Source organism: Meriones unguiculatus, chromosome 17 (genome assembly GCF_030254825.1).
Source record: "Meriones unguiculatus strain TT.TT164.6M chromosome 17, Bangor_MerUng_6.1, whole genome shotgun sequence".
Lineage (NCBI taxonomy): Eukaryota > Metazoa > Chordata > Mammalia > Rodentia > Muridae > Meriones > Meriones unguiculatus.
This window is the reverse complement of record NC_083364.1, coordinates 12,427,599-12,449,832: the sequence shown is the minus strand read 5'-3', so window position 1 is coordinate 12,449,832 and position 22,234 is coordinate 12,427,599. Positions and strand designations below refer to the sequence as shown.

General features: G+C 41.8%; 1 protein-coding gene across 1 annotated transcript in view; it reads right to left on the bottom strand.

The window, feature by feature from the left end:
- The window catches only part of LOC132648666 (ribitol-5-phosphate xylosyltransferase 1-like), a gene marked incomplete at its 3' end in the record, with an annotated part of 111,695 nt that overhangs the window by 81,656 nt on the left and 7,805 nt on the right, over positions 1 to 22,234 (bottom strand). Inside the window, exons 3-4 of the mRNA XM_060370891.1 lie at positions 15,312 to 15,626; positions 12,679 to 12,849 (exon numbers count right to left, since the gene is read on the bottom strand). Of these exons, the coding sequence (XP_060226874.1) occupies positions 12,679 to 12,849; positions 15,312 to 15,626 (486 nt within the window). The remainder of the gene's footprint in view (positions 1 to 12,678; positions 12,850 to 15,311; positions 15,627 to 22,234) is intronic.

Below are 22,234 nucleotides of genomic sequence, written 5' to 3'. Positions count from 1 at the left end.
AAGCTCCTTTGGTTAAGAGAGGAAGGCAGGAAAGAGCTGAGAGGCGCGCTCTTCTCTGTGGTTTCTCTCTGCCCTCTTGTGGCGGTTGCCTGAATTTGCAGGGTGAGAGGCACAGCCATTCCACAGTGATCCACTAGGATAAAAGGCCGCTGTCTTCGCTCACCTTTCAGAGTTTATTGCAGTTCGGTCATTTATTTGTGTTGAGGGTGCGGCAACTGCTGGCTTGCCACAGCACATGTGGAGGTCGGAGAATAATTCGGGTGACTGGGTTCTGTCTTTTTATCTTGTGTGACTCAGGAATTGCCCTGAACTGGTCAGAGTTGCCAGTGAGCAGCTAACCGGGCTGAGCCATCTCATTGGTCCTCAGTTCTGTTTGGCAACGATCAAATCAAATATAATCTACAAAGCTTCGCCACTGATCAATCACATGTTATATGAGTTTTATGGAGATATGGTTATGTATCTAGATTTTTGGGAGTGAGAAAAGCAGCTACAAGCAGGTTTAAACTCATGGTTTGGCCTCCGTCTTTCAAGGTTTAAGGACATAGAAGCTTCTCAAACTATTTCTAAAAGCTTTTACAAGGGATAACTATCTTTCATTTATTACATTTTTTTTTCTAATTTTGTTTTGTACATTTTAGCAGTGATTTTTACTTAGTTCTCCGGTACACTGTTTCTCTGGAAAAAAAAAAAAAAAAGAGAGAGAAATTGGCTTAGTACAAATCCTAGGTTTTATTTTTTTAAGATTTATTTTTAATGTGTATGAGTGTTTTACTTTCACATGTGTAAGAGCAGTGTGTGTGTGGGTTTCCTGCTTAAAGCCAGAAGAGAGTGTCAGCTCCCCTGGCACTGGAGTTACAGCTGATTGTAAGCTGCAAAGACAGGGCTAGGAATCAAAGTGTGGTCTTCTAGAAAAGCATCACTCTTTACCACGGAGCCATATCTGCTGAGTCATCCTAAAAAGATCTCTCCAGCCAAGCAGTGGTGCTACTGCTTTTAATCCCAGCACTTGGGGGTTTTTACATTTATTTATTCATTATATGTGCTGAACTTCTGCTCCTCTGAGTTCTTACTGATCTTGGGTTTGCTTCAGCCAGCAGGAGTTCCAACAGGAATTCCAGGAATGAAAACAAGCTTTAAGACCCTAGACCTGGGGATAGTGGGCAGGGCCTCCATTCACCAATGAATGTTGCCCTGGTGCATAAAACCACATCATAACCAGCTTGTGGAAACTGGCCTTCCAGAGCCTTGGTGACAGTGGAGGGAGGCACACAGTAGTCTTGCTTCTAACGTGTGTTGACTGCTGTCTTTGGCTGAAAGTCTCTGACACTCATTGTGATTTCCACAATTTCAGGTTCTACAGAGGCTCCTTGTGCCCTAGAGCGATCCTTCTCCCTCAGTAGGGAAAAACAAAACGCAGAGTGGGAACTCCACAGACCTTTCTATAGCGGGACTGAGGAAATGCCACCTGAAAGACAAGATTAGAGAAGATCAGCTATGTGAGAAATGTCCTTTGACACTGCCACCTCCTTCTGTCTTGGTGGCCTAATTGACCCCAGCGCCAAAAGAAACCTGTGCTCTTCCCCTGTGGATTCTGACCTTGAACCACCATGTCTGGTGTGGATAAGACATCTCCCAGTTGACTAAAGGACCCTTCAGCCATCAAGGGGACAACCCAAGAACTCCCACAGAACGCCCAGCTGACCTGCACTTTGACTTGGACATCAGAAAGCTGTGTTGCGGCCGGCAGCCAACACCTGGGCAAAGACAATCCAAGTAGTCCCTCTATAAGGCAGCCTTGCAAGCAGGGTAAAAGAATGAGCCCTGAACAGCCAGAGAAAGGCCAGAAGAGGAAATGCCAAGAAGACAAAGAGGATGATGTGTGGTCCGAAGAGCCAGTCCAGTCCTGGAAGAAGCTGAAACAGGAACAGCATGAAACAGAGCTTGGGGATGAAGAGCCTGACAAGAGCCGAATATGGACACCCCAGGAAAAGGGTCCATTACAGCTAATGGCCCCAGAGTGTGCCAAAGGCCCTGAGGAAGAGGCTGTGACTGAGGAGTCTGTGGGTGGAGGCCAGGGTCTCAAGCCCCCCCACAGCAACAGGGAGGAAGAAGTTCAGAAAAACCACAATGAAAAGTGCCCAGGGCTGTTGGAACTCCTCCAACCTGACGTCCCCGTGAGCTCTGGCCCTCACAGCACTCACACAAGCACCATGGACACCTCCAAGACTCTCAAAGGTTGTGCTGAAGGGCAGAATCATGAATCGGAAACACCTCAAATCTACACAGACAGTGTCAGCAATGGCATGCCCAGCAGCAAAGTGTCAACACCTGAGGTCAAGAAAAAGGCTCTTGAAGACCAAGAGAAGGGCAGAGGGCTGGACTGTGGTCCTGATATCACAGTGGACATGGAGAAAGAAATCGGCAGTGTTCTAGGCCCTGGGTCAAAAGATGAGTTCTTGAGCTGTGTCTTCAAACTGCAAATGACTCGAGGAGACCTGTGGACCCTAAGGAACACCCAGTGGCTCAACGACAAAGTCATCAATTTTTACATGAATCTTCTCATGGAAAGAAATCAAAGTCAAGGCTACCCGGCACTTCACGCATTTAATACCTTCTTTTACACCAAGTTAAAGTCTGGTGGCTACAGGTCAGTCAGAAGATGGACCCGGGCAGTAAACATCTTTGCAAAGGAACTTCTCCTGGTCCCAGTTCACCTGGGCATGCACTGGAGCCTGGTGGTCACAGACCTAAGAAAGAAGAGTATTGTCTACCTGGACTCCTTGGGACAGAAGAGACCCGACATCCTTGAGCTGCTTTTCTGCTATCTGCGGGAGGAGAGCAAAGCGAGAAGGAACAGCGACCTGAGCCCTGCTGAGTAATGTAATGTAATGTAGCATGTTGGCAGAGGAGATTCCTCAGCAGCTGAACGGGGGTGACTGCGGCGTGTTCGCCTGTAAATATGCAGATTACATTTCCAGGGGCCAGCCCATCACCTTCTCCCAGCAGCACATGCCTCTGTTCAGGAAGAAGATGGTGTGGGAGATCCTGCACCAGCGCTTACTGTAGCAGCGCCCCCTGGCGGCCACTGCGAAGCAGCTGCTCCAAGCTCTTTCCCAGGTGAGGCTAAGGACTGCAGGTACTGGGTGTGGAAGAGCCTTGAACAAGTTCTGAGTGTAAAGACTGCGGCCAGGACAGCCATGGCTGCACAGACAAACCCTGTCGGGACAGAAACAACAACAACAGAAGACACGTGTGCCCACCGAAAGTCAGAAACTATCCGGCCTGCACAGCGCATGCTCACAAGCATGTGGCTTTCAAGATTTATCTGTGACTGAGGTCGATGCTGGATTGAATTTTGCTGTTCTTGTTCACAAGTTTTAGCTAACTGGCAGTGGACGACTTCCGGTGCTTTTCGGCCTTTCGTTCTCGACTGCTTGTTTGCATTAGTTATCTCTGAAAGGAAGGCCACCAGTTTCCTGTCTCCGAGTGAATCTCCGGTTGCTTCCGGTACTGTGTGCTACCACAGAAGTGTCACAGTGTGCTGCTGTTCACGGGACCCGAGCAATCCAGGAGAAGTAAGAAACGCACCGGAGGCATCTCAAGATACTTCCCAGCCTGGAAGTAAAGACACCTATTTTATTCTCCGGAGAGGAGTAACTAATGCTAGATGTGCATTGTAAACCCGGGACTCCTTGAAGCCTCACCCTCCTGAGGGCTGTACTAAACTGTTTATTCCAAAAAAATAAATATATATATTTATATATATGTAAATAAACAAATATTTATATATAAATAAAAATATCTTTTATATATTATATATATAAATATATATATTCTCAAGCTATTTTTAAGATGTTTTCTTTGTATATATTAAGCTGAAATTTAATATGTCATGTTAATATTTATATTCTGTCATCTTAGCCCCACTATTGGTATAGACTTAATATATTTAGTGTGAATATTGCCAACTACATGATAATCTATTTTTATACAGGAAACTTTAATTTTTTATTAGCAGTAAATCTTACATTTGTGTTGTTATTCATTAAAGTTTTTATTTAATAACGTTTGGAGTTTTTTGAACATACTTCTCAAGATCCTGTGCCTGCTGTTCCTTGCATGGTGTAGTGAGGTTTTCCGAGAGAACTGGAAAGCAGATGTCCGAGACCAGATCCAACAGTGTAAGCCAGAACCTGTTCATACATCTGCATGCTGAGATTGCTCTCGTTCCAAACCTCTGACCTGAAGACAGGGCACTTTAGCCAAGACCTGTCCTCCTCCTGGGAGAAGCTCAATATCGCAGCCACGGCTGCCTTGAAAAACCAAACAGAACAACCAAAACAAAACAAAAAAAAAATGTGATATCAAGACTTCAAAAATTCAAAGTTTTAACATAGTAATCAATGGAGTTCTGATACCTAAAATTACTTCTCATCATGTTAAAACCACCTCTGTCCAGACCTCTGGACAAAGAAAAGAATGTTGATTTTTTTAACCCCAGATAATTTTTTTTTAAATCCCCAAGCTTTTATTATGACTTAAAAGTAGAAGGCTCCAGAAGTTCCTCTTTTGTAACTTAAAATAATTCATGTGAGCCTCACGGAGTTTGCAACTTGGATCTATCTACCTGTCACAGGTCAATTGAACTCCAATCAACAGACTAAAATTCCCCAACTTTTGCCTGTTCCTGATGGAATAGGTGTGTGTGTGTGTTTGGGGGGTGCTCCAAATGTAAGAGTTTCCTTTAAGTTCCTTAACTTTAGCTTCTGTTCCTAGTCTGAATATGTCTCAGCAGATTTCCACTCACCTGACAGTCACCACCCAGGAACCAGAATCAGACAACAAAGCACTCCAAAAGTGATCTACAGCACCCAAGCCCCAGGCAGTCCTACAAAAGTGGAGAGCCTGGGCTTGCTAGGTGATGTGCTCCAGTCCAGCTGCCGTGATTGCTTCCTGTCTTTTACCTTGATCAGGAAACCAGATGCTTCTGATGAGTGCCCCATTTCCTGAATGAATCCCCTCCCAGGCTTTGATTAACATTCCAGCCTTCCTGGGCCCCTACAATGGCATCCTAATTTCAGTTGAGGCCCATTTACAAAAGCATCTATGTCACCCTTATCCTCAAAAAAAGACTGAAAAAGTTCAGTCCAAAGGAAACTCTCTGGCAAGGAAGACAAATGGCTACTTGGAGTGCCTACCCAACAAACCAGGCTAGCTCATACTGACCTCCAGGCTCCCTTGTTTGAAAAAAATAAATAAATAAATAAAAAGGTACCTGTAAAAATCAACTAGTTCAAGATCCATCAGCAGATTGATCCATTAGCTGAAGCAGTTTTGCAACATGATAGAGCACTCACCATACTCTTTGCAGAACAAGGATGTGATTGTGTGGCTGTAAGAGAAAATGTTGTTCTATGCAAACCACTCAGCAATCATTAGAGATTCCTGTACTCTCAGGAAAACAAAAACAAAAACAAGCAAACAAACAAACCCCGTACACTGCAGACAGAAAAATGACCCAGAACAGGGCAAGCCCATGGTTGCCATTCTCATTTCTTTGATTTTCCGGGTGATAACTCTGTCTTCAGCTACTGCCGAACACCAGACACTTCTGCTTCTGCTGATCATCGCTGGCTTGTGTATCATAAATGTCTTAACTAGATACAGAAATTTTGGTCTGGGTGCCAGTATACTGATGTTTATTAAATCCCCATGTGAACAGATGTTAGGCCCACCGAGAGCCCAATTACCAGAGAGACAGATGAAGGTAACTTGGAGATTTTTTGCCGCAAACAGAAGAGGTTTATTCAGGCCAGTGAGTGATGGGGCTGCTTTGCAAGTGAGCAGGGAACAGCCCCGAGAGACAAAGGCATGGGGTTTTTAAAGGAAAAAGCAAGGGAGGCATGGGGGTTGCAAGCTTGGCAGTACATGATTGGGTGAATGGGGTTATGGGGTAGTTGACTTTTAATATCATTGGTTCCTTTTAGGCACCCACGTCCAGTCAGGCCTGCCCCCGACATCTGGTGGATATCTGATCTTCAAGTTACACCCAGAATGTCCTGGATGGGGGAGCTGTGGCCATCGGACCAGTTGCCAGGCACCCTATCTCATACTGCAGGCCTGGACATTCTTCTGCAGCAGGGTGGGTCTTGTCCCCATTCACCCACTTCTCCTTTTGTCTGTGTCCTTCTGCTTTCTGGAAAACTACCAGGAGAACTTAGTTTAATTAATATGGGGTACAGAATTCATAAAGAAACCTGTAAAGCTAGCCTGTTCCTTTCACAGGTAACCACCACAGGGTCAAGAACTTGACTCAGGATACAACTTAAGTGGGGGATGGAAGTGATGGTGAACATTATGTTTAAAGTTACTGTGCTTAAGAGAACTATCAAACAAAAAGAATGTCTAGCCTGTAAGTCCTACTTGTCCAAGGACAGAGGAGGTCTCAGAATGCTTGGGGTTGTTGTTGTGATTGCCTGGTCTTGTTCATGGAGGATACAGACAGTGTGTGGTCACTCCTGTGAATAAGCTTGTTTGCCCTTGACTGCACCTAGATGGAGGTGTCTGAGGATATGCAGGCAGGAAGTCTGCCAGTGTTCCTGCCTCTAGGTGCACAAGGCCAGGATGGACACAGCCTGTGAGCCTTTAGGAACACATGATTATTGTACCTTGGGACTGCATCTTGAGAGCACTCTCAGGCACAGTCTTCACACCGGGGGTATCTGGTGCTAGCATCTGAATGAAGTTTCTTCTTTGTTAAAATTTTAATAAATAGATAAAGAAATAAAAAAGCTTTGTTTTCTGAAAGTACGGAGATCTGTGTTTTTGGAAGTTGAATGAAGTATTTCCAAATGTACATTTTCAACACTGGTATCTTCAAATATAAGTCTCAGCCTTGTTTTAAGTGCTGTACCAAACTGTTTATTCGAAAAAGGGTACTCAACTTAAAGCTACTTTAACATTTTTGGTACAGATTAAACTGAAATTAATTTGTTACTCATTAAGAGTATTATTCCCCTTCACATCCTCACTGTGATTTAGTATTTAGCCTCAATAGTTCCAGTTTCATAATAATCAGTTTTACATGTAATAGTTCAACCTTTTCTGTTCATTGCATAATTTATAATGGTATTATGAAGTCTTTATTTTATAAAGTCCAGAGATGTCCAGAACATACTTTATAAGATTATGCTCCCACTGCTACTTTTATGATGCATTCAAGATTTTCTGACACAACCTAGGGACCAGATAGCTAGGGGATAACCCATCAGCATTTCTGTCATTCAAGCATCCTACATCAAGTTCTGATTATAGTACTTAAGGGCTTTGTTGCCTGAAGTTCTCCAATCTTCCACATTTCTTCTGCAACTCACTTCCAAAGTATTAAGAATCACATGGTCAGGGTATTGTAACAACAGCCCAACTCCCATTACCGATTTTCCGTATTAGTTCCTTTTCTTGTTTACTATGAAAAAATGTTTTGACAAAGCAAGGAGAGAGTTCATAATGTATTCCACAATTCAAGGGTATAGTTGATATATATAGGAAGACCTAGTTGGTAGCTGGAGCTCAAGCAGTTGGTCACATTGTCAACTGGGACCCTAATAAGTTCCTTTGCAAAGAGGTTTAGTGCCTGTGTCCATCTTTTGACTAACCTGTAGCCCCCGTTCCATTTTTAATTGGATTATTTGCTTTTTTTTTGTTATCCAGTTTCTTGAGTTCTTTACATAGTTTGGATATTAGTCCTCCATCAGGTGTGGAGTTGGTAAAAATATTTTTGCATTCTGTAGGGTTCTACTTTAATTGATAGTGTTCTTTGTATTACAGAAGGTTTACAGTTCCTTGAGGTTCCATTTATCCTAGTGCCTGTGAGATTGGTGTTCTGTTCAGAAATTCATCTCCTGTGCCAGTTAAGTACAGAGCTGTTGCCTGCTCTTTCTCCTATCCAGTTCAGTGTATCTGTTTTATGTTGACTGAACACAGCTGTATCTGTTGGTCTGGACAAGTTTTGAAAGGTATTTCGGTGGATAATAGTACTATTGAACTTTTAGCATGATTTCAGCAGAACCCGTTGTAAAAGATTTTAGATCACCTTTTAAATTTCCTCAAGCTCCCCCAAAGCATCTATTTTGCCTGTTTCCCTCCTTTTATCACAAATTCAATTCTGCAAAAAGGGATAGACCTGACACTCTTACAAATAAACACTGAAAATCCTTTCTTTCTTTTTTCAGCCTGAGATCCAAGGTAATTGGCTGCTGGACTGATGGGACACACAGCAATCACCAGCTAAGATAGTGTCATCAAACCATCTTCTGTAAGACAGCAAGCAGCAGTAAGCTAACAGCTCCAGGAACATGACCTGGCGTCTCAGGTATTGCCAAGTTGACAACTGTTGGCTCCTAACCTTCCATGCTTACACTATCCTGCCATCTTCCTAGGATGAACACTCAGTGTCCTGAACTCTAGTCACAGCATGGAGTCTGTTCTAAAGGCTGTGGAGCCATTAGAAGGGGACTGGCTGGCAAAGCAGGTCCTGTGAGACTTTTACACACCTCTCTGTAGTCTGGCGTTCTTCTACCTGGTCAGCCATGATGCAAATAGTTGATGCCTGACAGTTCTGCTAGCCTGGATTCATCTATTCTTGCCTCCTTTCTGGCCTTGGTACCCTGCAGATGTCAGAAACTATGAGCCAAAATAAACTTTCCAAACTTGTTCTTGCCGGCTGTCTTGTTACTATGTTAAGGACACAGATGCTTTTCATTCTGAGAAGAGAGTATGACCAGTTAGTTGGCTTGAGAAAAATCCTCATGGAAACTGAAGTTTTTAATGTTTTTTTTTTCTGACTGCAATAACCAGTGTTTTAACATATAATGCTGTTTCCCTAAAGTTTGCAATTTCTAATATCGGTACATAAAATAGAACGTGTTATCAAGTGCAATGTTTTGGGACTGTATACATTGTGTACTAGCCACAACTTGCTAATTCACATACAAATCACCTCAGAGTTGATACAGTTTGTGAAAGCATGTAACACCCACTCAGGCACCTTTCAATTATATTAAAATAATTTCCATGTTGTATAGAAGAGCCATTAAGTTCATTGATGCTATCTAACCTTGCAGCCATTGTTCAGCATATATCCTGCTACTGACATGACCAGATGTCAGCCCTATTAAATAGTACTCTATAAGTTAGTTCTTTATTTTATGTGTCATATGCACTTGTGTGCATGGAAGACAGAAGAACATGTCAGGACCTACTGAGCAATACTTACAGATGGCTGAGTGTGTGCCATGCATGCTGGGCACTGAACTCAGGCTATATGCAAGGATAGTGAGCACTTTCAAACACTGAGCCAGCACTCCAGCCCCTAAAGTGGGTTAAAGTCATTGAGCACGGTCAGTAAATGCTGGCTTCTTGATCTCGGTAGAATTGAACCTGAGTCACCTGTCTACCTATCCATCCATCCACCAATCTATCTATCCACCTATTTGATGTGTTTGTGTGTGCATGCTGTTGGGCGGTCACATGACAGCCCATGAGACTCACTTCTCCCCTACCGTGTAGTTTCTGGGGGACTGAACTTAGCTCATCAGCCTTGGCAGTAAGCACCTTTAACCACTTAAGGATCTTGCCAGGTCAGCCTCAGTAAAATATCGCCATTTCTTTGATCTTGTATACAGCAGTAGCCAAAAAGGAGAACATTTGGTCCCTTCTGTGAAACTGAGTTGATGGAGCCACCTTATCAAGTGCTGTACATATTAACTCTTAGGAACACACACTTACAGCTAGGTATGATTAACCTTTATTATTGATTAAAAAATGAGCTTTCTAAAATATTAGTAAATTTCCACTTTAGTTCTGTTTTGAAGTATTGGTACCAGTGAAGTAACATTTTTCTTCTTTGAATCTTTTCTTGTAAAGTTAGTCTTCTCCTTTTCTAAAATGGCAGGAAGCTCCTTCCAGTCCTTGATGAAGATAAAGGGGGCACCCATGGCCTTGAGTAACTGCAGAGGAGCGCTGTGGTGACTGGACATGTTTCCACAGTGGCCAGCTGTCATCACATCTTCTACCACAGGAATGGAGCCAAACGAGCAGGCCTCATATATTCTGTAACACTCTGTGTTCACTCCTACAGGACACAAAGTGAGGTCACTCTGAAGCAAAGCATCTTGGTAATTCTTAAGACTTTCATTTGTCTCCTGAGGCTACCACCTAGGAAATTAAACAAACAACAAGGAAATCCCTGTAAGGTTTTACTTTCCTATGGCATCTTTTTTGAAGCAAATCTTTTAATGTCATTTATAAAAAATGTGAACACATCAGAGAGATGATAAATATGAGAGGCATTGAAAATGTTGGGCCAAACACATTTCTTAAAACTTCTTTAAGGTTTGGGGGTGTGGGTATAGCCCAGCTGCTAGAACTCAGACCTAGTATTGATCATCATCTATCCATAAACTGGGTATATAATTCCCTAATTCTACAAGTTGGGAGGCATAGGAAGAATCAGGAGTTTAACATCATCCTGGGCTAAATACCGAGTTTGAGGCCAGCCTGTGCTACGTAAGACTACCTAAGAAAAGTTTTTTTTTTTGTTTTGAACATTTGGAAATAATCTGAACATTTTATTACTTTATATTTAAAAATATCCAGTGATCAATCTTCGAATGGGTAATATTCATTCAATCGTATTTCCGGAGTGCTGTGTCCTCTTGTCTTACTCTGATGCAGCTGTGCTTTATCCAGTGGTGGGCATTAGGTCTTTGAGTTAAGTCAGGACATTTTCTAGAAAGTCTGAAGCCCCAAGAACTGGCAGGGAGGCCAGCAAGGTGGAAGTAGGGGAACTTAGGTGAGCAGTCAAAAACCATAAAGTCTGCTTACAGAAGACTCAACTGTAGTGTTCTGAAGAGGGAACGACATAAGCAATAAACATTTTAACAATCAATCTGGCTGTGGTCTTGAGAATGGAATGAATATATAGGCCACATACATGCAGAAGCTGAGCCTAGCATTCTTTTCTATTCGTATTCTCTTAGTGAAATAAGCTCCAATCTCTAAAGGGAGACTGAGGAGGTGTCAAGAGGTTAGGACAGAAGGTATAAAGCAGTCTTTGAGGACGAAGGGGGGATACTTTAGGAAATATAGGAGTGATGGGTTCTTCAGCTTTCAGACTGTCTAAACTTATGCACAGCTGCGTGAGTATGGCTATGGGGTGGGCAGAAGGGGAGACTAGACAGGTAGGGCTCGCTAGATGGGGGAATTAGAAAGGGGAACATATATGCAGGGCTGGTTGACTGTAGAATTTAAGCTGTGTAATTCAGAAGTTGATACAGGGACAGGAAGAACAATCTGGGCATAGTAAAAACCATGTTGTAAATTCCAGCTGAACTGTGGAGTCCCATTACAGAGAATGAGTTGGAATGGCAAGATAGGATGATTACCAACAGAAATGCTAGAATTCCAGGTCATGGAGAAACATTGTGGTATGTGAAATGCAAGTGGTCATTTAGGAAATGACCATAACAGGAAATGGCTGATCGAAGCCTATGATCTATGAAGGGGAGAAAGGAAAGAAACCTTATACCAAGGTGATAGAAGGATTGGCTAGACTTAGAAGTCACCAAGAATTCAGACAAGACTGGTGTCAGCCAGAGGGGCAATGGAGCTCCAGTCTTTAAGGAATCAGGGAGGTAAGGTGAAGGTGAAGGCTCAGGGCTACAGAGTTCCAGTTATACACACTGGCATGAGACTGAGAACTGGGGTTCCGGGTGCAGAAGGACAGAATGGTCTAGAAGCAGCAGGAGCACAGAGGGTACTACCTGACCTCTAGCTCAGCTCAACCAGAACCATTTTATTAGTGCTTGTCCTCCAGTAAGACTTTGCTCTCTCATACCACCTCTCACTCACCAGCCCTTCAGCTGCTGTGTAAGCACCCCCCTGCCTTATGTCCTTTGCCTTGCCTCCCCTCTCTAAATGGACCCTGCTGACTCTTGTGCCCTCTTCAGGCCTGTATATAATATAGCCCTCCACCTGGTGCTCTCCTTCGCTACCTGAAAACAAATGTTCTACCCTCCACCTCAGTCCTCTCTGTGGCCTTCTTGTCTTTAATTCTCTTCTCACACGTCATTACCATCTCCTGACACACACTGTTTTACTTGTCTCCTCCAACAAGTGCTATGAGGGCACTGTTTTTGTTTTGTTTTCACTGTTTTTATGAGTAAGATGGTTTTTGTCATTTGGAAGTTGTTTGGTAACTCAGAGTAAATGAATTTAATACAATTACATTAACAGTAATTGTATTAAATTCATAGTAATTAGTGATATCCATCTAGAAGGCAATTTCTGTCACAATTAAAAAATAAATTTTTAGATCTAGAAGCATATGTTTTAGGCATCCATTCCCTGGCCACTCAGCTTTATACTCCATGTGTTTATTTAATAGCAAAAGAAATTATTGCAAAATGACTTTCATTACTCCATCAATACTTGCTTCCTGATTATAATGGGAAAGACTGGAGAAAAGCCAGTTTCCTACGTTTTAGTTACTACTGTACCTTTAGACAGGAGGCTGGAATAAGCAGTTACCACTGTTTCTCTGGAAACCTATTTGTACACAAGGTGACATTTGGATTGGAGAGCAACAGGAAGGAACCATGCAAACATTGAACTTACTGCTCTCTTGCAGAAACCCAACAAAGTTTATCACTTCCATCTTGTTTCAAAATGTTCATCAGTGCTTGTCTTGATGAGTTTTCATAGACAGTTCCTAAAAAATTACATATGTAGGGCCTCTCATCATGCAGCATCAACCAGCTGGCTTCAACAACGGGAAACTTTCTGTATCTATAAAAGCAAGTAATGAATTACTATATGGTAGGATGCCCCTCAGCTTGGCTTGTTAAGCCATCTGTTAAGGACAATGATTTCTAAGCACATTGTACACCATAGACATAAACAGTCCTATTTGTCCACTAAAAAGAAAATATACTGTTATAATCATGATCTCTGAAGAGTTAATTTCAAAAAAATTCCAAAGAATAAAACAATGAATAAAACCTGTGTTGGTATAACATTCTTTTGAAATGTATACACCTTACCCTTGTTCATTCAAATGCTGATTCCCCCCCCCCCCCATCTGTCTGGTTTCAATCTGGATATTGCCTTGTGATACTTATTTTAAGCATACTGTCTCAACTGTGTGCAAACATCCCAAAATAAAGAAATTAGACACAATATTGAGCTGAAAGGAGCCAGAGGACAGGAAAGAGGGGAGGAGCCAGAGGGCAGTGGGAGGAGAGGAGAGCTAGGAGAGAGAGCTGGAGGAGAGATCTTGGAACTACGTGGAGATGGCCTGGACATAATATTTCACAAAAAGCAAGTATAACATGGGAAATCTAAATGTTAGGAAACTATGAGGGCTTGGATGTTTAGGATGGAGTAATTATTGCCCAGCACTGTGTTCTAGGTTAACTAAATAAAGCCAGTCTCTATGTGGTGATTTGGTTATACAGATGTTAGGACTATCAGCAGTTTACTAGAAGATATATTAATCACTGCTTACAACAAACCTGTTATTCTATAGAGGGGGCTCATTCCATGGGCACTGGTTTGCATATAAATGTGTGCCTGTAGTCTATCCTGTACACAAGATTATTATGGCATTTTGGGTCAAATAACTTTTTGTTTTAAAGACTGCCATACACTGCACCATGTTTAATAACATTCCTGGGCTCTACCCCCTTGACACCAGTTGTTATAATTCCCCCTCTTCAGTTGAGACAACCAAAAGGTTTCCGGATGCTTCCCAATGTCTCCTCATCGGGAACAGGGTGAGGTTGGCAACACCAAAATGACTATGATTCTGTCTTCTATTAGGCGAGTAGGTGATGTCATACAATGTGGAAAAAGTATAAACATTTCTACAAATACAGGCTCTTTTCAATAAATAGATTTTTCTGAAGGTTGGGTGTACTTACAAAGTTTTTGAAATTTTAAGGCTGGTCCCAGCCTAAACCTGTTCGCCTGGAATGTTGTCCACATAGGGGTGGGAATACCTGTCCCTGGCATTTCTCTAGTGACATTTGTACAGCTAAAGCAGTCTGAATTAAGACATGGTGGTAACCAGTGACATAATAACGAATGTCAGATTTAATTCTATCAGTGAGATGATTCATTTCCTCAACAAATATGTGAGTACCTACTGTGTATAAGCATTATTTTAAAATTTACTTTTTTTAAATTTATGTGTATATTAGTATATTTGTGTGCCTGCTTGTCTCCATGTGTAGCCAAGCACCCACAGAGTTCAGAACAGGGATTCAGAGCCTTGGAACTGTAATCACACATGGCTATGAGACACACAGCATGTGGGTGCTTAGAACTGAATCTGAGTTTCCTATATGAGCAGTAATTGTTCTTAACTGCCCCAGCCACCTCTATAGCCCATTTCTACAGAACTATTTTAAATCTGGGAAGAAAACTCCTGACCTCAGAAAGTTTATATACTACTGAGAGCCTATCTCTTACTATTAAAAATCTATCCACAGAAAGTTTAAAAAATGTTTTCCATTTTTTTTAAACTGGAGGATGATTATATATTGAGGATCCTAAACTATCATTTAATTAACCTCTGCTTTTACAGTTGAGATTAACATCAAGTCAGCCAATCACAAACCCAAGGGAAGTCTATACAGTATATAAAAATATTGCCACAACAGTATTTGTTTAAACTAGAATTATGGCTTTGTCTTTGTTCATTCTCTGCTAAACCTCTCTTCAGGGCACTATTAAGCTTAAATTTTTATCCTATATCCATTTTTAGAACAAACAAGTACTCTTCATTTCTCCTCAGAAGACGGTAAAATACAACAAAGTAGTTACTATTGCCACTGAGGCTCTAGGCCACTCTTTTTGATGGTAGGAAAGATAGGCCTGCTTCATCACCAGTGAACCTACTGCCATTTAAAACACCATCTTCATGTGTGATGCATTAAATCTACCACTTTCTTTCAAATATGCAAATATTTCATAATCAAATATAACAGTGTATCAGAGGAAAAGATAACTGACTAGATTTGGATTTCTGCTTAATAGCACATGGGGAGGCTAAAGTCATAAATTCTATTATGCCAAATTGTCAAGCATGTTACTAATTATCTAAGTCTGTATAAAATCTACAAACAAATTTGCAAATTCCAAATAAATTCAAATTCACATTATGAGTTTAAAAATAAAATAAAATAAAACACCATCTTCCCCGTTCTCTTCAGAACACCCGAGGGATGCCTTTCTTATCTTGTACTTACGTTACTACACCTAAAGGCCACTGGAAAACATCTGCGCCATTAATCCAAGGGCTGTCGTATGTTATGAAAAGTAGGTCCACAAAGCCTCCATTTCTTTTGAGGAACTGCATTATCCAGTCATTGTCACAGTATTCATTTCCAAGCAAGACAACAGCCAGATGCCGCAGTTTCTGGGTTTGCATTAAATTCTGTGCATAAAGTAACCACTGGGTGGCATGGAAGATCTTTGCTTTTTCTCTTCCATTTAACACAAGGACCACATTGTCCACGTCTATGGAGAAGTACCCTGGAACCACACCCGGGCAAGTGATGAAGCTGTTGAAAACAACACACCACAAGCAAGAGATAAACAAAACTGAACAAAGGAAATTTCAATCGTTTTATATAAAATCTAGAATAAGATTTAATTAATATTCTTGTTGGAAGTGCAATTTGTATAATGCAAGTTCTTCTGAGCAAGTGGGACAGAATAATAGAAAGCTTTGGATGTAGAAATTCAGCTAGTATATGAGAGTGGACTCTCATTTCTTCACTGAAGGCAAGGCATTAAGATACAATGTAAAGGAATGCATCAAGCTTCAGGAGATTCTGAGCATAATTAAAAGGATTTATGTGCATGCGTGCCAAGGCGTGCTTGTGACAGCCAGAGGACAACTTGGAGGAGTTGGTTCTCTCCTTCCACCATGCAGAACTTGGGGTTGAATTCAGGTTGTCTGAGTTAAGGGCAACCACTTTTACCTGGCAAGTCATCTTACCAGCCCTTAAAGGATAATTTTATGTAAATATGAAAGTACATAAAAATAAGTATGGAAAAATACTTATATATCTTCCATCAGTAGAAATATAAAAATCTGAGTGAGATTATACATTAAATTCCTAATAGCAATTCTTTAGTGAAGAATAAAAAGAGTAAGAAAAAAAGAAAAGGTTTTATTGGAAACTATTCTGTTAGGAGGAAAGTTAAACATAGAGAATTCCTGACAGCTAAGATATATTAAGTCTGAGTGGTTAGCAAGTTGGAGAATGTTGTATTTTCTTCTTTGCAATATATTTTTAAGAGTCTTCATAAAAGGAATAGACATGCTCCAAAACTCACACTGTCATCTGCTGCCCCAAGCAATCACTGCCGCCGAAGTGTTCTGAACTTTGGGAGTCAAAGTGCAAGGGAATGAGCAGTTGGGAAGTGAAAACAGTGAGTGGGGACAACCATTCTGAAATTCCGGATGAGGATCAACAGAATGTAGTGGGGGAGGAAAATGAAGGAGAGAGAGGCATCACCTGACAGAACATGGTCTGAGAAGAGAAGGATGGAATGCGCAGAACATCCTGGAGTAGGGAGATCACCTCCTAGAGAGCTCAGGGTGAGGGAAGGCTCGAGAGAGAAGGGGTAAAGATGCCTGCGCATCTAGTTAAGGGAGAGAATTACAGATGCCCTCACTCTCAGTGTGCTAGGAATAAGAATGTGCGCCCCACTCCCTGTCCATGTGGCGCTGGGAACCAAGGCCAGATGTGCGCATGTTCAGTGAGAGTTCTACCAACTGAGCTGTATTTCCAACCCTTAGTTTAAAACATGAAAATTTCCTACTATACACTAACATTATAAAAATAAGGCTTGTGTATGAGTAGTATAATGTACAGAATGAGTGTTGTGTTCTTTGTGTTCTAATTATCTAAGGTTATTACTGAAAATCCATTAACTGAAAATAATCATGTACAGAATTCTAATTTGCTCTTGTGGGTTACTCAGCATATGTGTAAGCATCAGAACTTACAATGTTCAATATATTTTTCTACCGCTTGCTTCAACTGAAAAATATCTTCAGAGTAAGCACTTCCATATAGCGAGCCCAGAGGAATCATTTCAGTCGAAGTAACTGTGCAAACAGTAGAGTTTTGAAACTCACTTAAGTTAGCATCAGTGTAACTTGACTGAGACTACAACTTGCGATTCCATGAGACTTCATTCACTTTGCATACATTATCTACTACTTTTCATTTTTTAATAAGGTATTTCAAAAGTCTGTCACAGAACTTGACTACAAAGTTCTCTAAGAGGAAAGAACAAGGTTTCTTCCATGATTGTAAAATCTTGCGTACAAACCTCAGAAAGGAAAACTGGGCTTAGACTTTCTTCGTGGTAGTTAACAATGTTTTCTATCACTGTGGTAATACCAAGTAATTATACGCTTAAGGATGACACGCATGACTGTGCCTTCAGGGAAGAAATGAGAGTCTCACATATTCCATTCTATAGACTAGTTGAATTCCAGAAACGTCTCTGCAATGTTAGTCCACTGACATGTTCACTGCTCAACTATAAACACAGAAAGCAATTTATGCATGCAATAGACATTCACTTTTTTTTTTTTTTTGTACTGGCCATTGAACCCAAGGTGTTGCACATTCTATGACAGCCTTCCTGCCACTAAGATCCACTTACTCTTTCAAGCAGTGAAATCTAACTAGTGTGAAGCTTAGGAGTATACACACAACCTACAATGAGATTAGAACAATGAGGCTAAATACTTGTTTACACTGCATGCATGATTCCTTTGAGAGAGTCAGCAATGACAGGCTAGGGAGCTAGCTGGGTTGGCAAAGTGCTTGTGCCGTGAGCATGAGGACCTAAGGACAATTCTTGAACTAAGATGAAAGGCTGATGTCGTGATGGAGAGGCAGATCCCTGGTGCTCACTGTCCAGACAGCCTAGCCTAATCAATGAGCTTCCACATAAACCTGTTCTCAAAACCAGCTGGTAGCTGCAGGCTGCCGAGGTGTGTATGTGGGCACACATGTGAACATAAGGTTGAAGGGAGAAGTGGTGGGTTGTACAGAGAAGGAACTGGAGGGGAGGGAATGCAGGTTGGACTGGATCATGTATTCATGATCTAACATGTATTCATGTCCTCATGTACTAACATTATATAAAATATTTAATTGAAGACAAACTGGGACAAGCCGGGTTCAGTGATGTACACCTGTAATCCCAAAACTGAGGAGGCAGAGGCAGGCAGATCGTTGTGAGTTTGAGGCCAGCCTGGTCTACAAAGCAAGTCCAGGGCAGCCAAGGCTACACAGAAAAACACTGTCTTGAAACAATAATAACAAAAGAAGTAAAACAACTAATATAAAAACAACTAATATTTATTTCCATTAAAAGCCAACTGGAAATAGTAACTTCATGATAAAACTATGTTTTTTTTAAATTAAAGTCATCTTAATTCTATTTGAAAATTAAAAATTATACAGTGATAAGTAAGTTACATAAAAGTAAAATCCTTGAAAGTGTTGGCAATGCACTGGTTTTTTAGAATCTAAAACTCAAAACAGAAACATTTTGAATTTTGGAAAAAAAGGGAGCCTACATAATCACGTAAATCATAGTCGATATGACATAAAATGTTTTAATAAGTAACAGTTGTACTCTGAGTATTTCCAGGTTAACCTAGCTACGAACGAAAAGAAAATCATGAAAGTAATGTTTATTTTCGTCCTCTAAGGCATAGAACATTGTGTTCATTTACCAGTCAAGTGTATGTAATGAAGTTTTCCATATCATGAGCTAAAACCAAAACAGACATAAGACTCCCCAGAATTAATTTACAGACTTAATTTCTTTCTTCTCTGCACTGGGGACTGAACCCGGGGCCTGGCACATACTAGGCAACTCATCTGCCACTGAGGCAGGTCTCCAGCTTTCCCTCCAAAATTACCTTGAAATGTCTAATTTAATAAGAAAACGTTTACTAAAGTGTAAGCAGGACCTATTTATTTATTTATTCATTCCCAGGATTGATTTCTGTTTTCTTCCCAAGCTGAAGCATAAAGATATAAAATAGGTTTATAAAAGTATAAATATACTGTGCATACTATATGATAAAATATAGAACATACTTATGAGAGTATATTCCCTCCAGTAGATACATGAGGCGTCACGCGGCAGGCAAGGTCAGTGTTGTCTATCTGTACCTGTACTGTGTTCTTCCTACAATCAATTGTCCTTCCCTCCATTGCGAAGGGAATGGTCCTATTTCTCCGGGGGATCAAGAGTGCCTTCAAAAACATGTTCTCACAGATACAAACCTGGTAGTCAAAGAACAAAACCAGACACATCTGCTGTCTTAGCTGTTTTAGAATGTCAGGAAAATGTATGTTTTATTCTTTTCTCTTTTGACTCTGAGCTGAGACGTTTCTCTCCATGGTCAGTTGCAGGCGGTGACTGAGACAATCCTCGATCATGTGTGGCAGCTTACTGTATGCGGGGCAGACTTCAGTTGCTGTAGTTGTAAAGATGACAGGACATTTTACTTATACCGAGGAACCCCAAATGTCACTGAACCCCGGCTACCCATCATATTCTGAAGCAAAATGTATATTATAAACTAAAATACCATCGTTATTAGAATTAATTTAATATCGTGAGTGGAGAGACTAAGTGTCTTGTGCTGAAGCCACAAGTACAACAAAGCATTCAGTGTGTCAAGGGGATAGATATCACCTCCCCATTTGCTCAGACATCCTTGAAGGCATGATCCCCTCTGCAAGCTGACAGACACTTCATCCTGTCTCCTAAGGGCAACCACGATGCTTTGTTTTGTTACATGAGGTAACATTAATATGCAGGCCTACAACCTCTGAGAACCCCTTGTCAGTTATTTTGAAAGATATTCTTTGGTCCATTTCCATTATGCCATGCTCTTAAAGCCACACTAACAACCATTGTGAAAATTTGGGCCATTGTATAAAACATCCAAATGTGTCAGCCTAAATAATGCCCCTCTTCTCCAGGTCATACCCTAATCTCTAGATCCTGTGACTATTGTCTTACACAGCAGAGTGTCTCAATGTGACCTAGCTGCTGAGGTGCAGAGCCTTCCAGAGACACAGACACTCCCACCTTGAGGAAGGTGGAAGCTGTAACGTTCTCAATCACTCCATGGGCAGTTCGCTACTGCAGCCTCAGCAAACTGTGCCATGTGGGTAGAACACCTGGAAGGGAGGTGCCACTGTAACAAAGTTACATGTGGAAGGGGCTTGGAAACTGGGAAATGGGGGTGGCTGGAAGAACTCTGAAGAGTAACTTTTTTTTATTTTTATTTTTGTAAGCAAAGTCTACTTTAGATTGCCTGAAACAGACTGCAGAATAATTCAGATGCTCACAGTTCATTTAGTGAGCAAGACTCAGAAGAGAGCAAGGAACACAGTACAGAAAACCTACATTGCCTTAAGAACAGACTCCCTGAAACTGACTTCATAAAGGAAATACACAATCTAGCATATTCCATACCAGGACAGGACACAGTTTACACTGTTCAAGCTTTTCCTCTTACACTGACTTACCAATGGCTGCTTTGCCCCACATTTGTACCCTGTGTTCGTGTTTCTCTTTTGTGGGCTTGTTTAATATTTGCAGATGATCTTCTGGGATCCTGCAAGGGGCTTGGGTGACTTCTCCAGCCTCACCCCCTGCAGCACACAGACTATCATGCGGCTCCCAACATCTGGTGCTGAAACCCGGGAGCAGGGAGCCTGCTACCGCCAATGCTGGGTAAGGAGAGCCCCCGTTAGTGGGGAGGAATTCAGATCCGCAACATTAAGGTTTGTCTTGAAAGACACGTTCGATCTTTATTTATCCCGTTTCTCATTTCGGCTAGCAGAAGCCCTTATGGCCTTCCCTGCTGTGATAGCTGCCATAGCTCTCCTTTTTTTGGTTTCGTGCAAACTTGAGGCCTGCCTCGGAAGGAAAGGGATTAGCAAAAGGTTAATAATGGTAGGGGAGATGCGAGACGACATGCCAGAATCAGGACGTGAGAATAGATTAGGGGCCCCAATGGATAGAAATAGAGACGTCTCTAAGAAAAAAGACCCTTCTGTGGACGTTAAAGCCGTGGAAGAGAGAGGTCAGGGAAAGAACACCCTGGGATTTGAGCAGCTATATCCCTCTGGCAAAGAGGATTTGGAGGGGGAAGCAGCCCGCTATGAGGAAAAACGATACCATCCGGATGAGCGGCCGTTACTATTATATCAAAAGCAAAGTAGTATGAGGAACAGGAAGGGCGCACTTTCTCAGTTGGCCGCTCCCGTTGTCTCTAGTGCTCCCCCATCCTACACCGGGAGGCACTGTCCTGATTCCTTCTTTTCAACAGAAGATAGACACAAAATTTTTCAGATTTTCCAGTATTTGAAGATGTGGAGGGAGGCCGTGTCCACGTACCTGTAGATTACCCTCTAGTCAAGGAACTGGCAGAGTCAGTTAATAAGTACGGGGTGGATGCTAATTTCACAATTACGCAGCTTGAGAGGCTAGGCTCTACAGCAATGACCCCAAATGATTGGCAGACTGTAGTGAAAGCTGCCCTCCCTAATATGGGAGTGTATTTGGAATGGAAAGCCCTATGGTATGATGCCTGTCAATCCCAAGCTAGTGCTAATGCCAATGCAGAAGACAATCAACGACGCTGGACATTTGAGCTACTAACAGGACAAGGTCCGCATGTCCAGCAACAGACACATTATGATTGGGGAGCGTATGGCCAAATATCTGCTGCTGCAATTAAAGCATGGAAGGCCCTTTCAAAGAAGGGTGGGACCGAGGGCCATTTAACAAAAATTATCCAGGGTCCTCAGGAGTCATTCCCAAAATTTGTGGCCAGAATGACGGATGCAGCAGGCAGGATATTTGGAGACCCGGAAAGGGTCCGGCCAATGATAGAACAACTGGTGTATAAAAATACTTCACCAGAATGCAAGGCAGTCATTACCCCCAGAAGGGACAAAGGACTGACAGACTGGATAAAAGTTTGCCGAGGACTCGGAGGCCCGCTTACCAACACCGGGCTGGCGGAAGCTATATTACAGAGCAATAACCGCCCAAGTTCTGAAAATAATAATGTTTGTTTTAATTGTGGCAAATGGGTCATTTT